Raw genomic sequence first — 12,680 nt, 5'->3', positions numbered from 1 at the left:
TCAATGCATCTTGATTGCATGTTTGATCAATTTCTGACTGCAAAAGTTGGTAGAAATCTTCTATTTCCTCCTCTTTGGCTCTAGTTGTTAGTGCATATATTTGAATGATAGTGGTATTCACTGGACTTCCTTGTATGTGTGTGGATATATCCCGTCGCTCACAATAGCAAAAAAAAAACACAAAAAAAAACAAAACAAACATGCAAACAGCCCAAATGTCCATCAACAAATGACGGGACTGAGAAACCTGCTAAATAAAACTAATGCAAGAGTCGTTAAAATTACTTAAATATACAATCTTAGAGAGTGAATTTTGTAGTATATGAATGATGCTTCAATTTTAAAAAATTCAGTCTTCATAAACTATTGATTTCTCACTGATATTTAACCTAGTTATTAGAATTTTCTCCACACCTATCTTTTCTACAGTGAAATTATTTCAAATCCCATCAGTCAGATAAAAAGCTCTGGAAGTAAAATGCATTAACATACTTGGTCATGCCATTGGCCAAAAAGTTGGCAGTTCAATTCACCAGTCACTCCTCAGGAGAAAAACCGTAGTCTCTTCCTGCTATGGATTTCTAGCCTCGAGTTAAGTCTATGGAGGGTCGCTTTGTCAGAATCAACTTGACTGCAGTGGGTTTGGTTTTGGTATTGAGCATGTGTCTCACAACTCTACAAGTCCAAAAAATTATATAAAAATTAAAACTCGGAGAGCTCTGGTGGCCTAGTGGCAAGAAGCTGCAACTGCAATCTCAGAGATGCACGGTTCGAATCCACCAGATGCTCTGCTGGAGAAGGAGGAACAATCTCCTCCTGTACCAGTCAGATCTGATTTGACGATACACACAAAAAATAATGAAATTTAAAACAAAAAAAGTAAAACTCCAGTTGCCAAGTAGTCAATTCCAACTCATGGTAGACCTTAAGTGTCAGAACAGAACTGTGCTCCATGGAGTTTTTTTAAATGGCTAATCTTTCAGAACTATATCTCAAAAGCTTTTTTCTAAAGTATTTCTAAGTGAACTCAAACAATCAACTGTTTAGTTAGCTTTGAGTGAATTAACCATTTGAACCACACAGGGTCTCCACTAAAAAAAAAAAAACAACACTCATTTACAAATATGAATCAAGAGTTCACTTTCTTTTAGAGAGTGAATAATAATAAGGTATGTGAAACTTAAAAAATACTTTTATCTACAAATTCATTGGGGTCTAGCTACCAAAATTCTGAGACAAACAATCAAAAATAGAGTTTAAACTAGAGTTTACAGCTTCCTTAAAAGATATCCTGTCTATTAGCAAAGTTTCAGATAATTATAGAAACCTGTTAACACCTTGGAGCCCATGAAGGCTTCCTGGGAGTAGGACTTGTAAACCACAAAGATGGCTGGGAGACTGTTGCAAAGTCACTTTTGCTGGGTACAAATGAGGTCTCTGAAACCACAAGGAACACACAGCTCTTCCTAAAATTGAAGGTATTTATGCCTGAGATGAAACACAATTCTATTTAAGCAACAGATGTGCTTATGTTTACAAAGCAAAAAATGATATAGTGACTTCTGGTGGCAAACCTAACAAAACAAGAGTAATCTGGGGAAAGGTAACTCAGGTAACTCGTGCCCAGGGAAACAGTAGCAGGGCACAGACTGAGTTTCGGAGCAAACTTCTTGCTAAGGACATCGGACACTGAATCTGTGTAATGCTGTACCCCTCAAGGATTTAAACTCATTGAAAAGCAAATAAATAAAATTATGGACTGGGAAAAAAAACCAAATGAACAACTAATGCAAGATTCATATTAACGCCTGTCTACTCTCACGGCATCAAGTAATGTAGCACTATCACTATCTTCCCCTGCCTCCCAAAGGGAGTTCTGGCAGCTTAGTGGAAAGGAGCTGTGCTGCAATCCCAAAGACACTTAGTTCAAATCCATCAGCTGCTCTGCAAAATTAAGATGGGCCACCTCATCCCATGAATTAAACTGTCTCTGAAAACTCACTGGAAAGTCAGTCAGTTCCAAATTGAAGATAACAACATCTTTTTTAAATCCACTGTTATTTAGGAGTGTAATGAGAATACATGTTTTAATAGCACATGCCATTTAAAAACTTAATGCCAAGAGAAGGCATCACTGTTTTTAAGTAACTTAAAAATTCTCCTGTCATTTTGCTAAAGGGCTAGGCAGTTGCAATGTCAAAATTGACATCTTTTTCAATATAGTTCTTTCTTCTCCAAAATCCTACACCATTTAAGGGAAAAGAGGAAAAGAATGCTTTTTTTTAAAAAAAAAAAAACCAAACCCTTTGATCATGGGTGTTAAATGCTTCAAACAACTCTTAAGATGATTTTGAAACTCAGGTAGAATAAACTTAAAATCATATTTTGGTTCTTTAAAAAAAACAAAAAAACTCACAAAGTATCTTAACTGAAACCTTTTCTGAAACTCAGCACCTTGGCCAGCCACATTTCTGGGAGATCATCTGGAGGTGGAGATTCAGTCTAAAAGGGAGCCCTAATGGAGGTATAGTTGGTTATGTGCTACTTTCCACAGAGAGGTCAACAGTTCAAATCCACCAGCTGCTCTTTTGGCAAAAAGATAGGCAGTCTCCTCCTCTCGTGACTTATAGCCTCAGAAACCTGGAGAGTCACTATGAGTCAAAACTAACGTCATGGTATAGACTTAAAGGGCATTAACCAATATGTTAACAAGCAGACTAAATTAAACCTTCAGAAAATGTTTTTTGAGCCCCAAGATCTAGCCCTTCTGGAAAAATGCATCACAATTTGCTTAATGTATTTCCCTACAAAAGTTATCCAAAGGCTAGTAACTTCATATTTACTTGTAATAATTACAAATTTACCATAATTCAGCTACTTTTCAATCAACAGACAGTGATCATTTAAAATCTACTGACATGAAGTAAGGAAAATCAGTTTGTTCATGTTAATACTTAAAACTCAAACTCACTGCCATAGTCAGTGACCCTCCATCACATGTGCTTCCAAGGCTATAAATCACAAAAGAAGGTTGCCCATCTTTCTACCATAGAGCCACTGTAGATGGATTCAAGCTGTTAGAAGTGCTTAGACTTTGGGTTACCATCAAAGTACTGAAGGGCTATAACACAAGAACTCCTTTGAGTGCTTATAGGAATTTTAAAAACCCTACTCTGAGCTCTGAGTTAATTTTTTATATCTATACTATTAAAGCCTCTTGTTTAGAGTCAACAAAAACTTCCTAAGGGCCCTTATTTTTAATAAATCAGGTCCAAGGGATTATCTTTTAATCCTTTGATAATATATTTTGGAGGAACATTCTTCTAAGTTGTATAGCACTGTCAGTTTTCTGTGCTGAGGCAACCTGGGTTTGCTGTGATGCTTAACCTTTTACCACTGGGGTCTCAAAAGTCATAAGACTGCCCATGGTGGACAGTGTTTGGTGGAGCTCCCAGTTTTAAGAGAGGTTGGGAAGCAGGAGTGGCATCCACTTCCTAAACTACATGTTTCTGGAAACTCTATGAACTTGGAGAAACGATAGTTATAGAAAGGCCTCAGGTCTTTTGTTCACGGAGTCGCTATGAGTTGTGCACGACCCAATGGTAATCAACAACAACAACAATATGAAACCTATACCTAAATCAAGAAACTGTTATACAAATAAAGCAAGGAAATATACGGTGGATTAAAATCAAGGAAGATGTGCATCAATACTTTATCCTTTCCTCAAGTTTATTCAGTCTATATGCTTAACAAATCATTCAGGATGTTGGACTATATGAAGAAACATGTGGCATCAGAATAGGAGGAAACTGGGGAAGCAGTGGAATGCTCCCAGATGGGAATTTTTGGGTGGTAAGAGCCAACGAAATGTTTGAATATGGAGGAATGTAAAATAATGGAGCTCATTGAGTTTGAACCTTGCCTTGGTTCTTCTTTTTGTCAAACATTCTTCTAAGTGGTAAAGCACTGGTCTGTCCATTTGCTGTACAGAGGTAACTCATGGTTGCTGTGATGTTAAACACGGTGACACTGATGTGTCAAATATGATAATGGTCACTCCTGGTGGACAGTATTTGGTGGAGCTCCCCGATTAAAGCAAGCTTGGAAGCAGGAGTGGCACCCACTTCCGAAATAGCCTGCCTCCAGAAACCCTATGAACTTGGAGAAACGATGAAAGTTATACAAGTGTTGAGGTCTTTTGTTCACTGGGTCGCTATGATTCGTCTACAACTTGATGCACTTAACAACAACTCTGAGCTCTGGTGGCCTAGTGGCAAGAAGCTGCACTGCAATCCCAAAGGTACATGGTTAGAGGCCACCAGATGGACAATCTCCTCTCGTACAATTAATTCCCTCTAAAAACTCACTGGAGGGTCAGCTATGAATCCATTCCAACTCTATAGTACAACAACAACCTCTTCTAATTCTTAAACAGCCTCTACTCATTTCTCTAATTTCTGTTGTTAGGTGCTGTCAAATCCATTACAACTCAGAGCAACTCTATTAACAACAGATCTGAACCCTGACCTATCCTGTGCCATCCTCCCAATTTCTGACAACAGTTAGTATGTAAAAGCCACATTATTTGTGAAATAGCTAGCTCTTCATCTCATACCACATATTAACATGAATTAAAATATTAAAAAGTAGACTGAAAAAATTAAATCCTATATATTGGAAAATAATTTTGTTAGAAACTAAAGTAACAGTTCAATACTGAAGAACTTTTTAAACATAAAAGTAATGAATAGAAACAAGCATAATCTCATGAACACATAAAAATATAAACTTATTTTTAAAGAGGGGACAAAAATTAAGGACCATCTCTATAATAAATATTATGTAAATATACCATTCACTGCAATACCAAAGGCACGTGGTTCAAGGCCACCAGCTACTCTGCGGGAGAAGGATGGGCAATCTCCTCCCATGCGATGAACTGCTTCTGAAATCCCACCGGAGGGTCGGCTATGGGTCGGTTTCAACTCAATGGTACACAAGACAAACATCAACCATGAATATACAAGAATTCATACAAATGGATTTTGAAGACACAAAAAAATTCTAGTAATTATAATAAATACACATGCATCAGAAATGTAAAGTCTGTAAACACAGCTATTAACAGGTAAAAAAATACTCTCTCATGGCGAGCTCTGGTGGCCTAGTGGCAAGAAGCTGCACTGCAGTCCTGGAGCTGCGCGGTTCGAATCCACCAGATGCTCTGCTGGAAAAAGAGGGACAATCTCCTCCTGTACCAGCCAGATCTGATTTGACGGTACACACACATATAACAATAAAAAAATAAATTCAAAAAATACTCTCTCACAAATATTACAAGAAATGCAAAGTAAGATGCCATCTGTCATTTACAAAATGTTGTGAGGAGAGACCGGTCCTTGGAGAGGGACATCATGCTTGGGAGGGTGGAGGGACGGTGCAGGAGGGGAAGGCCCTCTATGAGGTGGATTGATTCAGTGACTAGGATAATTGGGATGGGAGTGTCGGAGACAGTGTGATTGGCACAGGACAGAGTGGAGTTTAGGGCTGTTGTACATAGGGTCGCTATGAGTCGCAGACGACTCGACGGCACATAACAACAACAACAACACCCTTCTCATTACGTATGTTATCAGAGAACTGGACAATGACCAAGGAGGACAGAAGGAGAATTGATGCCTTTGAGCTGTGGTGCTGGAGAAGAGTATTGAGAATACCATGGACTGCTAGGAAAACAAACAGATTCATCCTGGAAAGGGTCAAACCGGGTGGCTCTTTGGAGGCAAGGATTCTGAGGCTCCATCTAACATACTTTGGACATGTTGAAAGAAGAGACCAGTCCTTGGAGAAGGACATCATGCTTGGGAGGGTGGAGGGACAGCACAGGAGGGGAAGGCCCTCTATGAGGTGGATTGATTCGGTGACTGGGGTAGTCGGGTTGGGAGTGGAATAAGAGACAGCGCAATTGGCACAAGACAGAGCAGAATTTAGGGCTGTTGTACCTAGGGTCACTTTAAGTCGCAAGCGACTCGACAGCACATAACAACAACAACCCTTCTCATTAGTGAAAAATGTTAATAGAAAGGTGTGGGTCAGGGTTGTATCCTTCACCATATTTACTCAATCTGTATGCAAAGAAGAAGCTCAGCTGGGTTAACAAGCTGTATGCTAATCTGCAAACTGGACTTTATGAAAAATATGGGACCAGAATAAGAGGAAGACTCATTAACAACCTGCAACATGCAGATGACACAACTTTACTTTCCAAGAGGGAAGACTTGATTCATTTACTTATAAAGATCAACAAATAAAGCCTTTGAGTTATAACTCAACATTAAAGGAAAAAAAAAACAGCTCATAATGAGATCAATTAAAAACATGATTAATGGGCTTAATAGTGAAGATTCCATTCGACTTAGAGCCATAATCAACACCCTTGAGAGCAGCAGGCAAGAAATTAAATAATGTACTGCCTCAGAAAAGATCTGCTGAAATCACAAGTAAGCAAGATTCTGCTGAAAATTACCAAAAATGTTTGGAATAATATGTCAACAGAGAACTGCCAGATGTGTAGACTGGATTAGAAGAGGTCATGGTACCAGGGATATTATAGCTAATGTTAGATGGATCTTGGCAGAAAGCAGGGAATACCAGAATGTCGATCTGTGTTTCATTGACTATCTAAAGGCTTTTGACTGTGTGGATCACAACAAGCTGTGGCTGACTCTGAGAAGAATGGGAATCCCAGAACATTTGATTGTGCTAATGCGAAACCTGGAGAGAGGATGAAAGACACCCAAGTGTTGAGGACTCTCCTCCATAGGGTTGCTATGAGTCGCCTGCGACTCTAGGCACTTAACAACAATAACATCAACATATAGAGATCAGCTGACCCAGTGGACAGAAAGCGATGCTACCAAGTCAAAGGTGGGTGACTTTTAATCTGCAGCCCTCGGACCTTTCATTGTTTTTGTTCAGACATTCCTCTAGGTCGCATAGCCCTGGTGTACAAGTTGCTGTACAGCTGTAACTTGTGGTTGCCGTGAGGCTGAACACTGTGACACTGATGTGTCAAATGCATTAATGACTGATTACCCAATGCGGACAGAGAGTGGGGTGGAGCTCCCTGATTAAAACAAGCTTGGAAGGAGGAGTGGCATCCACTTCCATACTAGCTTGCCTCCGGAAACCCTATGAACCTGGAGAGAGGATTAAAGACACCCAAGCGTCGAGGACTCTCCTTCATATGAGTCGCCTGCAACTCAACGGCACTTAACAACAATGAAAATGGCACCGAAACTGAAGAAGGAAGCCCCTGCCCCTCCCAAAACTGAAGCCAAAGCAAAGTCACTAAATGCCAAGAAGGCAGTCCTGAAGGGCATCCACAGCCAAAACAAAACAAAAAGATCCACACATCACCCACCTTCTGGTGGCCTAAGATGCTGAGATTCCAAGGGTAGCCCAAATATCCCCAGAAGAGCACCCCCGAAGAAACAATCTTGACCACTATGTCATCATCAAATTTCCCCTGATCAATGAGTCAACCATGAAGAAGATAACAACATACTTGTGTTCACTGTGGATGTCAAAGCCAACAAACACCAAATTTAAAAAGCTGTAAAGAAGCTCTATGACACTGATGTGGCTAAAGTCAACACTTTGATTAGGCCTGATGGCGAGAAGATCTGTTTGACCTGATCTTGACTATGATGCTTTGGATGTTGCCAACAAAATAGTGATCATCTAAACTCAGTCCAGCTGGCTAATTCTAAATACAAATTTTTCTCACCATAATTTAAAAAAAAAAAAAAAACCAAAAACTTCTTTTAAGTGTTAAAAGGGTGTACTTTGATACACCTCAACTAAGCATGGTGTTTTTCAATTGCCTCATAGGCCTGTAAAAGCTGGACAATGATTAAGAAAAAAAATAAATGTCTTTGAATTATAGCGTTGGTAAAGAATATCATAGGTTGCCAGGAGACAGAACAAATCTGTCTTGGAAGAAGTATAGCTGAATACTTAGAAGCAAGGATGGTACATGTTATCAGGAGGGACAAATACTGGAAAAGAATATCATGTCTGGTAAAGAAAAAAAATAAGTCAGAGAAAAAGAGAAGGACCCTCAACAAAATGGACAGACACCCAGGCTGCAACAATGAGTTCAAAAGGAGAATGGGGCAGGACAGGGCAATGTTTTCTTTTGTTGCATATATGGTTGCTTTGAGAACTGACTTGAAGGTACCCAGTAACAACAGGGAGCTCCTTGTAGCCTTCTGGTAAGAAACTGCCCTGCAATTCCAAAAGGCTCCAGGCTCAAAACCACCTGCTGCTCCATGGGAGAAGGATGGACAATCTTCTTCAGTGAGAGTCACTGCCTCTAAAAACTCACTGGGGGTGAGCTGTGGGTCAGTTTTGACTCTGTGAAAGCCAAAACACTACCACTACCAATGTGAAGGTGCTGCACGGCCAACTTGAAAGCAAGTGGTTCAAATTCACCAGCTGCTCCACAAGATGGGCAACCTCCTCCTGTGCAATTTATTACCTCTGAAAATCTGCTCAAGGTTCAGTTATAAGTCAGTTCCAACTTGATAGAACTTAACAATAATAATATTAACAGCATAGGCCACATGCAGTCAAACACTGCTTGTTGTATCAACCGGCACACCTTTTCAGAAAAGCACATCAACAAGATGCTCCAAGGGTCTCAAACATAGTTTTCTTTTTGATGTAATAATTTGATTCACTTTTCTGAGATTCTAGCTGGAAAAACTCCAATTACAACAAAACAGTTATACACAAAAAAGTTCACAAAATACAACGGTGAAAAATTAGAAACATTACAAATATTCAGGGAAAAACCAGAGACAGGACAAACATTCTCAAAAATGCTAATATTATATAAATAATAGTCTACCCATATAATGTAACATAATAAAAATAGTAATTATGAAGAAGTTTAAACAGCTTAAGGAAATTCTTACACTAGAAAATTAAGTGAGAAAAACTATTCCTGGTAACAACTGGTGGCTTCCAGGGAAGGAAGTAAATTGCTGACAGGCATCTAAGTACATTGTCAATCTAAATTTTTTTTTCATTAAAAACATGAAAAAAGACCAAAATAAAATGTGCCAAAATGGACTATCTCTGAATCTATATTGAGCCAGACTTCTTTATACTTAGCTACAGTTTCTAAATAACCTAAAACATGTTACTTTTGTAATCTAGCGTTTACACCTGCAGCAAGGAGGAAACGGCTATCTTTTGAGCTACTCCAATCATTACTTTTGGGCACCTCTGCCTTTTTAAGTTCTTCTCTATGATTGTTTCTTTGTAGCTGCCACCATTATGATCTATCAGATCACACAACAAAATACCATCTCCTGAGTTTACCTTTCTTCAAGTCAAGAAGCCTCTGCTGCTCTCTTCTTTAGACAAACCAGAGAGATTTGATTTTGCATTTACTATATGCCAATGTTTTTTGTACGTATGTTCTCATTTCACCCCTATAATCCTCAAATTGCTGGCTTCATTTTAAGAAGTTAACCATTTGATACACATTCATCCTGACAATAAATAGCTCTTCACTTGTTTCTCTGGGCCCTGTCTCTGAAGATTGCCTTCCTTGGATACTTTCTCCTCTCCTTGTAAAACAAAATTGTTTGAATTTTTAGAAGGACATTGTGCTTTGAAACTACATTAGGGGATGGTGAGGCCATCTGAAAGCTGCAGCTAAAGATAAAACAAGTGACAGCATGAAAGAGGCGTCAACCAAAGGGAGAGGTAAAAGCAAACAGCATGGCTTTGCAAGATAAGAGAGTTTCAACTCCCTCCAGAGGAAACATGGAAGCTTCACTTATAATTGTGTTAAGAGCAGGAAGTTCTGGAGGCCTGGTGGTTAAGGAGTTGTGCTTCTAACCCAAAGACAAGGGGTGTGAGCTCAATAGCTGTTTCTGCAAGGGAAAGAAAGATGAACAATCTCCTCTCACTCGATTTCCAGTCTCTGAAAATCTGCTGGAGGGTCAGCAGCTATGAGTGGGTTCTGGCTCGATAGCAATGAGTGAATGAGTAAGTAGCTTTTGACAATAATGAAGGAAGACATCTTCACATGCATGCAATAGGTCTTCCGGAATTAAAGAGCAGAAAAGGGAAACAATTTCCCATTCCAAAACCTAGAACAGGTATAATGTCGTTTTGCCTTAAGAAACCTAGTCTATGCTAAATGGAACTTGTATTTCTTGTTTGGGTTTTTTTTTTTTTCTGACACAGGAATTTCATTATTTCAGGGTCCTTTCTATTTCGCAGGTAAAGCAGAATGTATACAGAAAATATTCAATATCTGTCAACTAGAATAATCTGCTCCGCCCTCTGTACTTTGGACCTGACCTAAAGGAATTTACGTTGTTGAATAATTTGCTGAGAGAATGGGATTCTCCCTTTTCCTAGCACAAAGGGCCAGGATGCTCTTCAGAGTCACTTCCTTTTAAATAGGCATTCCCGAGGGCTACGCAGACCCTGCATCATCTTAACGCCCAGACTAGGCCTCCCACTAAGCTCCAGACTAGGTTCCACGTCCGGACTCCCCACAGCCAGTATTTTGCTGCAGCCCATGGACCCTGACCCTAAATCCTAATGTCCATTCAACGATGACGAAGCTTCCTACTCCGCGCTTAGCACGCGCCCCTCAAACGAATAACGGACCACGCCCGCGGGACAATCACCACTTTTCTAAAAATAACCGACTAAGAACCCTCCCAGTTGGCTGCTGCTGCCCTGGCGGTACCTGCGCCGCAGACCAAGCAACCGGAGAGGACCAGAAGCAGCCGAACTGCCCCGCTGCCCCCAAATTCCAAGCCCCAGAGTGCCGGACCAACTGCCAAAGAGACCGCCACTTTCATTCCTCCCGCCATCATCTCTTCAAGCCACCGCCTCCTCACGTGCCTTTCACCAGCAACTAATCTTTAACAGGCAGGGCCAACAACCTATCAGCTACAAAGCCCTCCCCCTAACAACCAATCGGATGGGCGGAGCTTCAGGCCTTCAAGGATTCTATGAATCCGGCGCCTTGGCAACTGATGGAGTGGGCGGGAGAAGTGCCTTTCAGCCTATTAGAAAACGCACTTACGTAAGCAATGGCAACAGGAAGGTCCCACCCCTTAACAACATGCTTCCGCATCCAGTTTATTTACACATGGTGCGATTGATGGTGAGTCTAACCAATAGGAAAATCAAAATGAAAGAGGCCTCCTTAATCAATCTCAGTACCGGTGCCAGCTCCTGTGGTATAAGCCGGAAAAGGTGTGTTTGTTTGACCCTATGTTCGTGCAAAGGAAAACTCAAAGCCAGACACAATAAACCCAAGTTCTTATTGGTGTGTTGTGAGAGGTGCCCAAGTCGAGTACAACCCATATCCCTGTCCTATGCTACAGTCTCTGTGTCAGTACACCTGGTGGAGGATCTCTCCCTCTTTCGCTGTCCCTCCACCTTCCCAAGTATGATGTCCCTCTCCAAGAAATAGCCTCTGCTAACAGCATCCCTATTAAGGGTCTTATTTAGCCCTACTTGGGGGATCGGGCGCACAGAGGAAAAGGCGCTTTGGTGGCACAGTGGATTAAGATGAGATGGTTGGTTTCTTAGATGCTAACCAACTCAAGTAGAATTCGAATCTATCCATCCGCTCCAGTGAGAGAAAGCTGAGGCGCTCTGCCTCTGTGAAGATTTATAGCCATATATGTATGGACTCGGGTAAAGCGAGATAACTTTTAGAGAGTAAAACTACAGGGTCACTAAGTCAGCAGGGACTCTATGGCTGTGGGTTTGGTTTGGGTCGTTTAAGACTTTAGTGTAAGAAGCCTTTTCATTGATTTGAAAGCTGCACGAGCAGTAAAGGGAAATGTTTTCAATGAAGTTTTTTTTGTGCAAGCACTGAATCTATCATTTCAAAGTTAAGACGAGTGTTCTTAAAGGGCAAGTAAGTGATCTGTAAATTGGACATTCACTGAAACTTCCCTATATTGTCAAAGAAACTGTCTCAAGTTCCATCTGATTTCCTTTATTACAATCTTTTGATTTTAGCAAGCATGTAATTCAGATCTTCTTATGACCTGGATTTTTTTTTGTTATTGTTGTTTAGAGAGTTGAAAAAGTGTGGACCTCCAAGGTCTCAAATTATTTTTTTTTATTTTATTTTTTTTTAATTTAGGTTGTTTATGGTCTCAAATTATTTTAAAGAACAGCCACAAAAAAATCATACTGTCAATATTTTAAAGGCATAAACATTAGTATTTAAAAATATAGTCATAGATAGATTTCATTACCTCATGTTCTCTGGGTTTCATATTGGTTTATTGTTGTTGTTGTTGTTTGGTGCCGTGAGTCGTAGACAACTCATAGCGACCCTATGAACCAACAGCCTGAGCACTGTTGTACATAGAGTTTCCGGAGGCAAGCCATTTCGGAAGTGGATGCCGCTCCTGCTTGCAGGCTTGTTTTAGTCCGGAAGCTTCAGCCAACACTGTCCACCGTGGGTACCCGTTACCACGATTGGCACATCACGGTCACAGTCTTCAGCATCACAGCAACCACGAGTTACCTCTGTACAGCAACGCATAGACGAGTGCTATACCACCCAGAAGAATGTTTGACAGGAAAACAATATTGATTTATTAGGAAGCTGGTAA

At 40.3% G+C, this 12,680-nt stretch overlaps 1 protein-coding gene across 1 annotated transcript in view; it reads right to left on the bottom strand.

Moving 5' to 3' along the window:
• TMEM194A (transmembrane protein 194A) overlaps positions 1–10,910 on the bottom strand; it is a 40,565-nt gene extending 29,655 nt beyond the window's left edge. The window contains exon 1 of the mRNA XM_006897673.1: positions 10,784–10,910. Within this exon, the coding sequence (XP_006897735.1) occupies positions 10,784–10,910 (127 nt within the window). The remainder of the gene's footprint in view (positions 1–10,783) is intronic.
• Between the last annotated feature and the right edge of the window lie 1,770 nt (positions 10,911–12,680).

Source organism: Elephantulus edwardii, unplaced genomic scaffold (assembly GCF_000299155.1).
Source record: "Elephantulus edwardii isolate Elephantulus edwardi_28Jun2011 unplaced genomic scaffold, EleEdw1.0 scaffold00212, whole genome shotgun sequence".
Lineage (NCBI taxonomy): Eukaryota > Metazoa > Chordata > Mammalia > Macroscelidea > Macroscelididae > Elephantulus > Elephantulus edwardii.
This window is presented reverse-complemented; position numbering and strand designations above follow the sequence as displayed.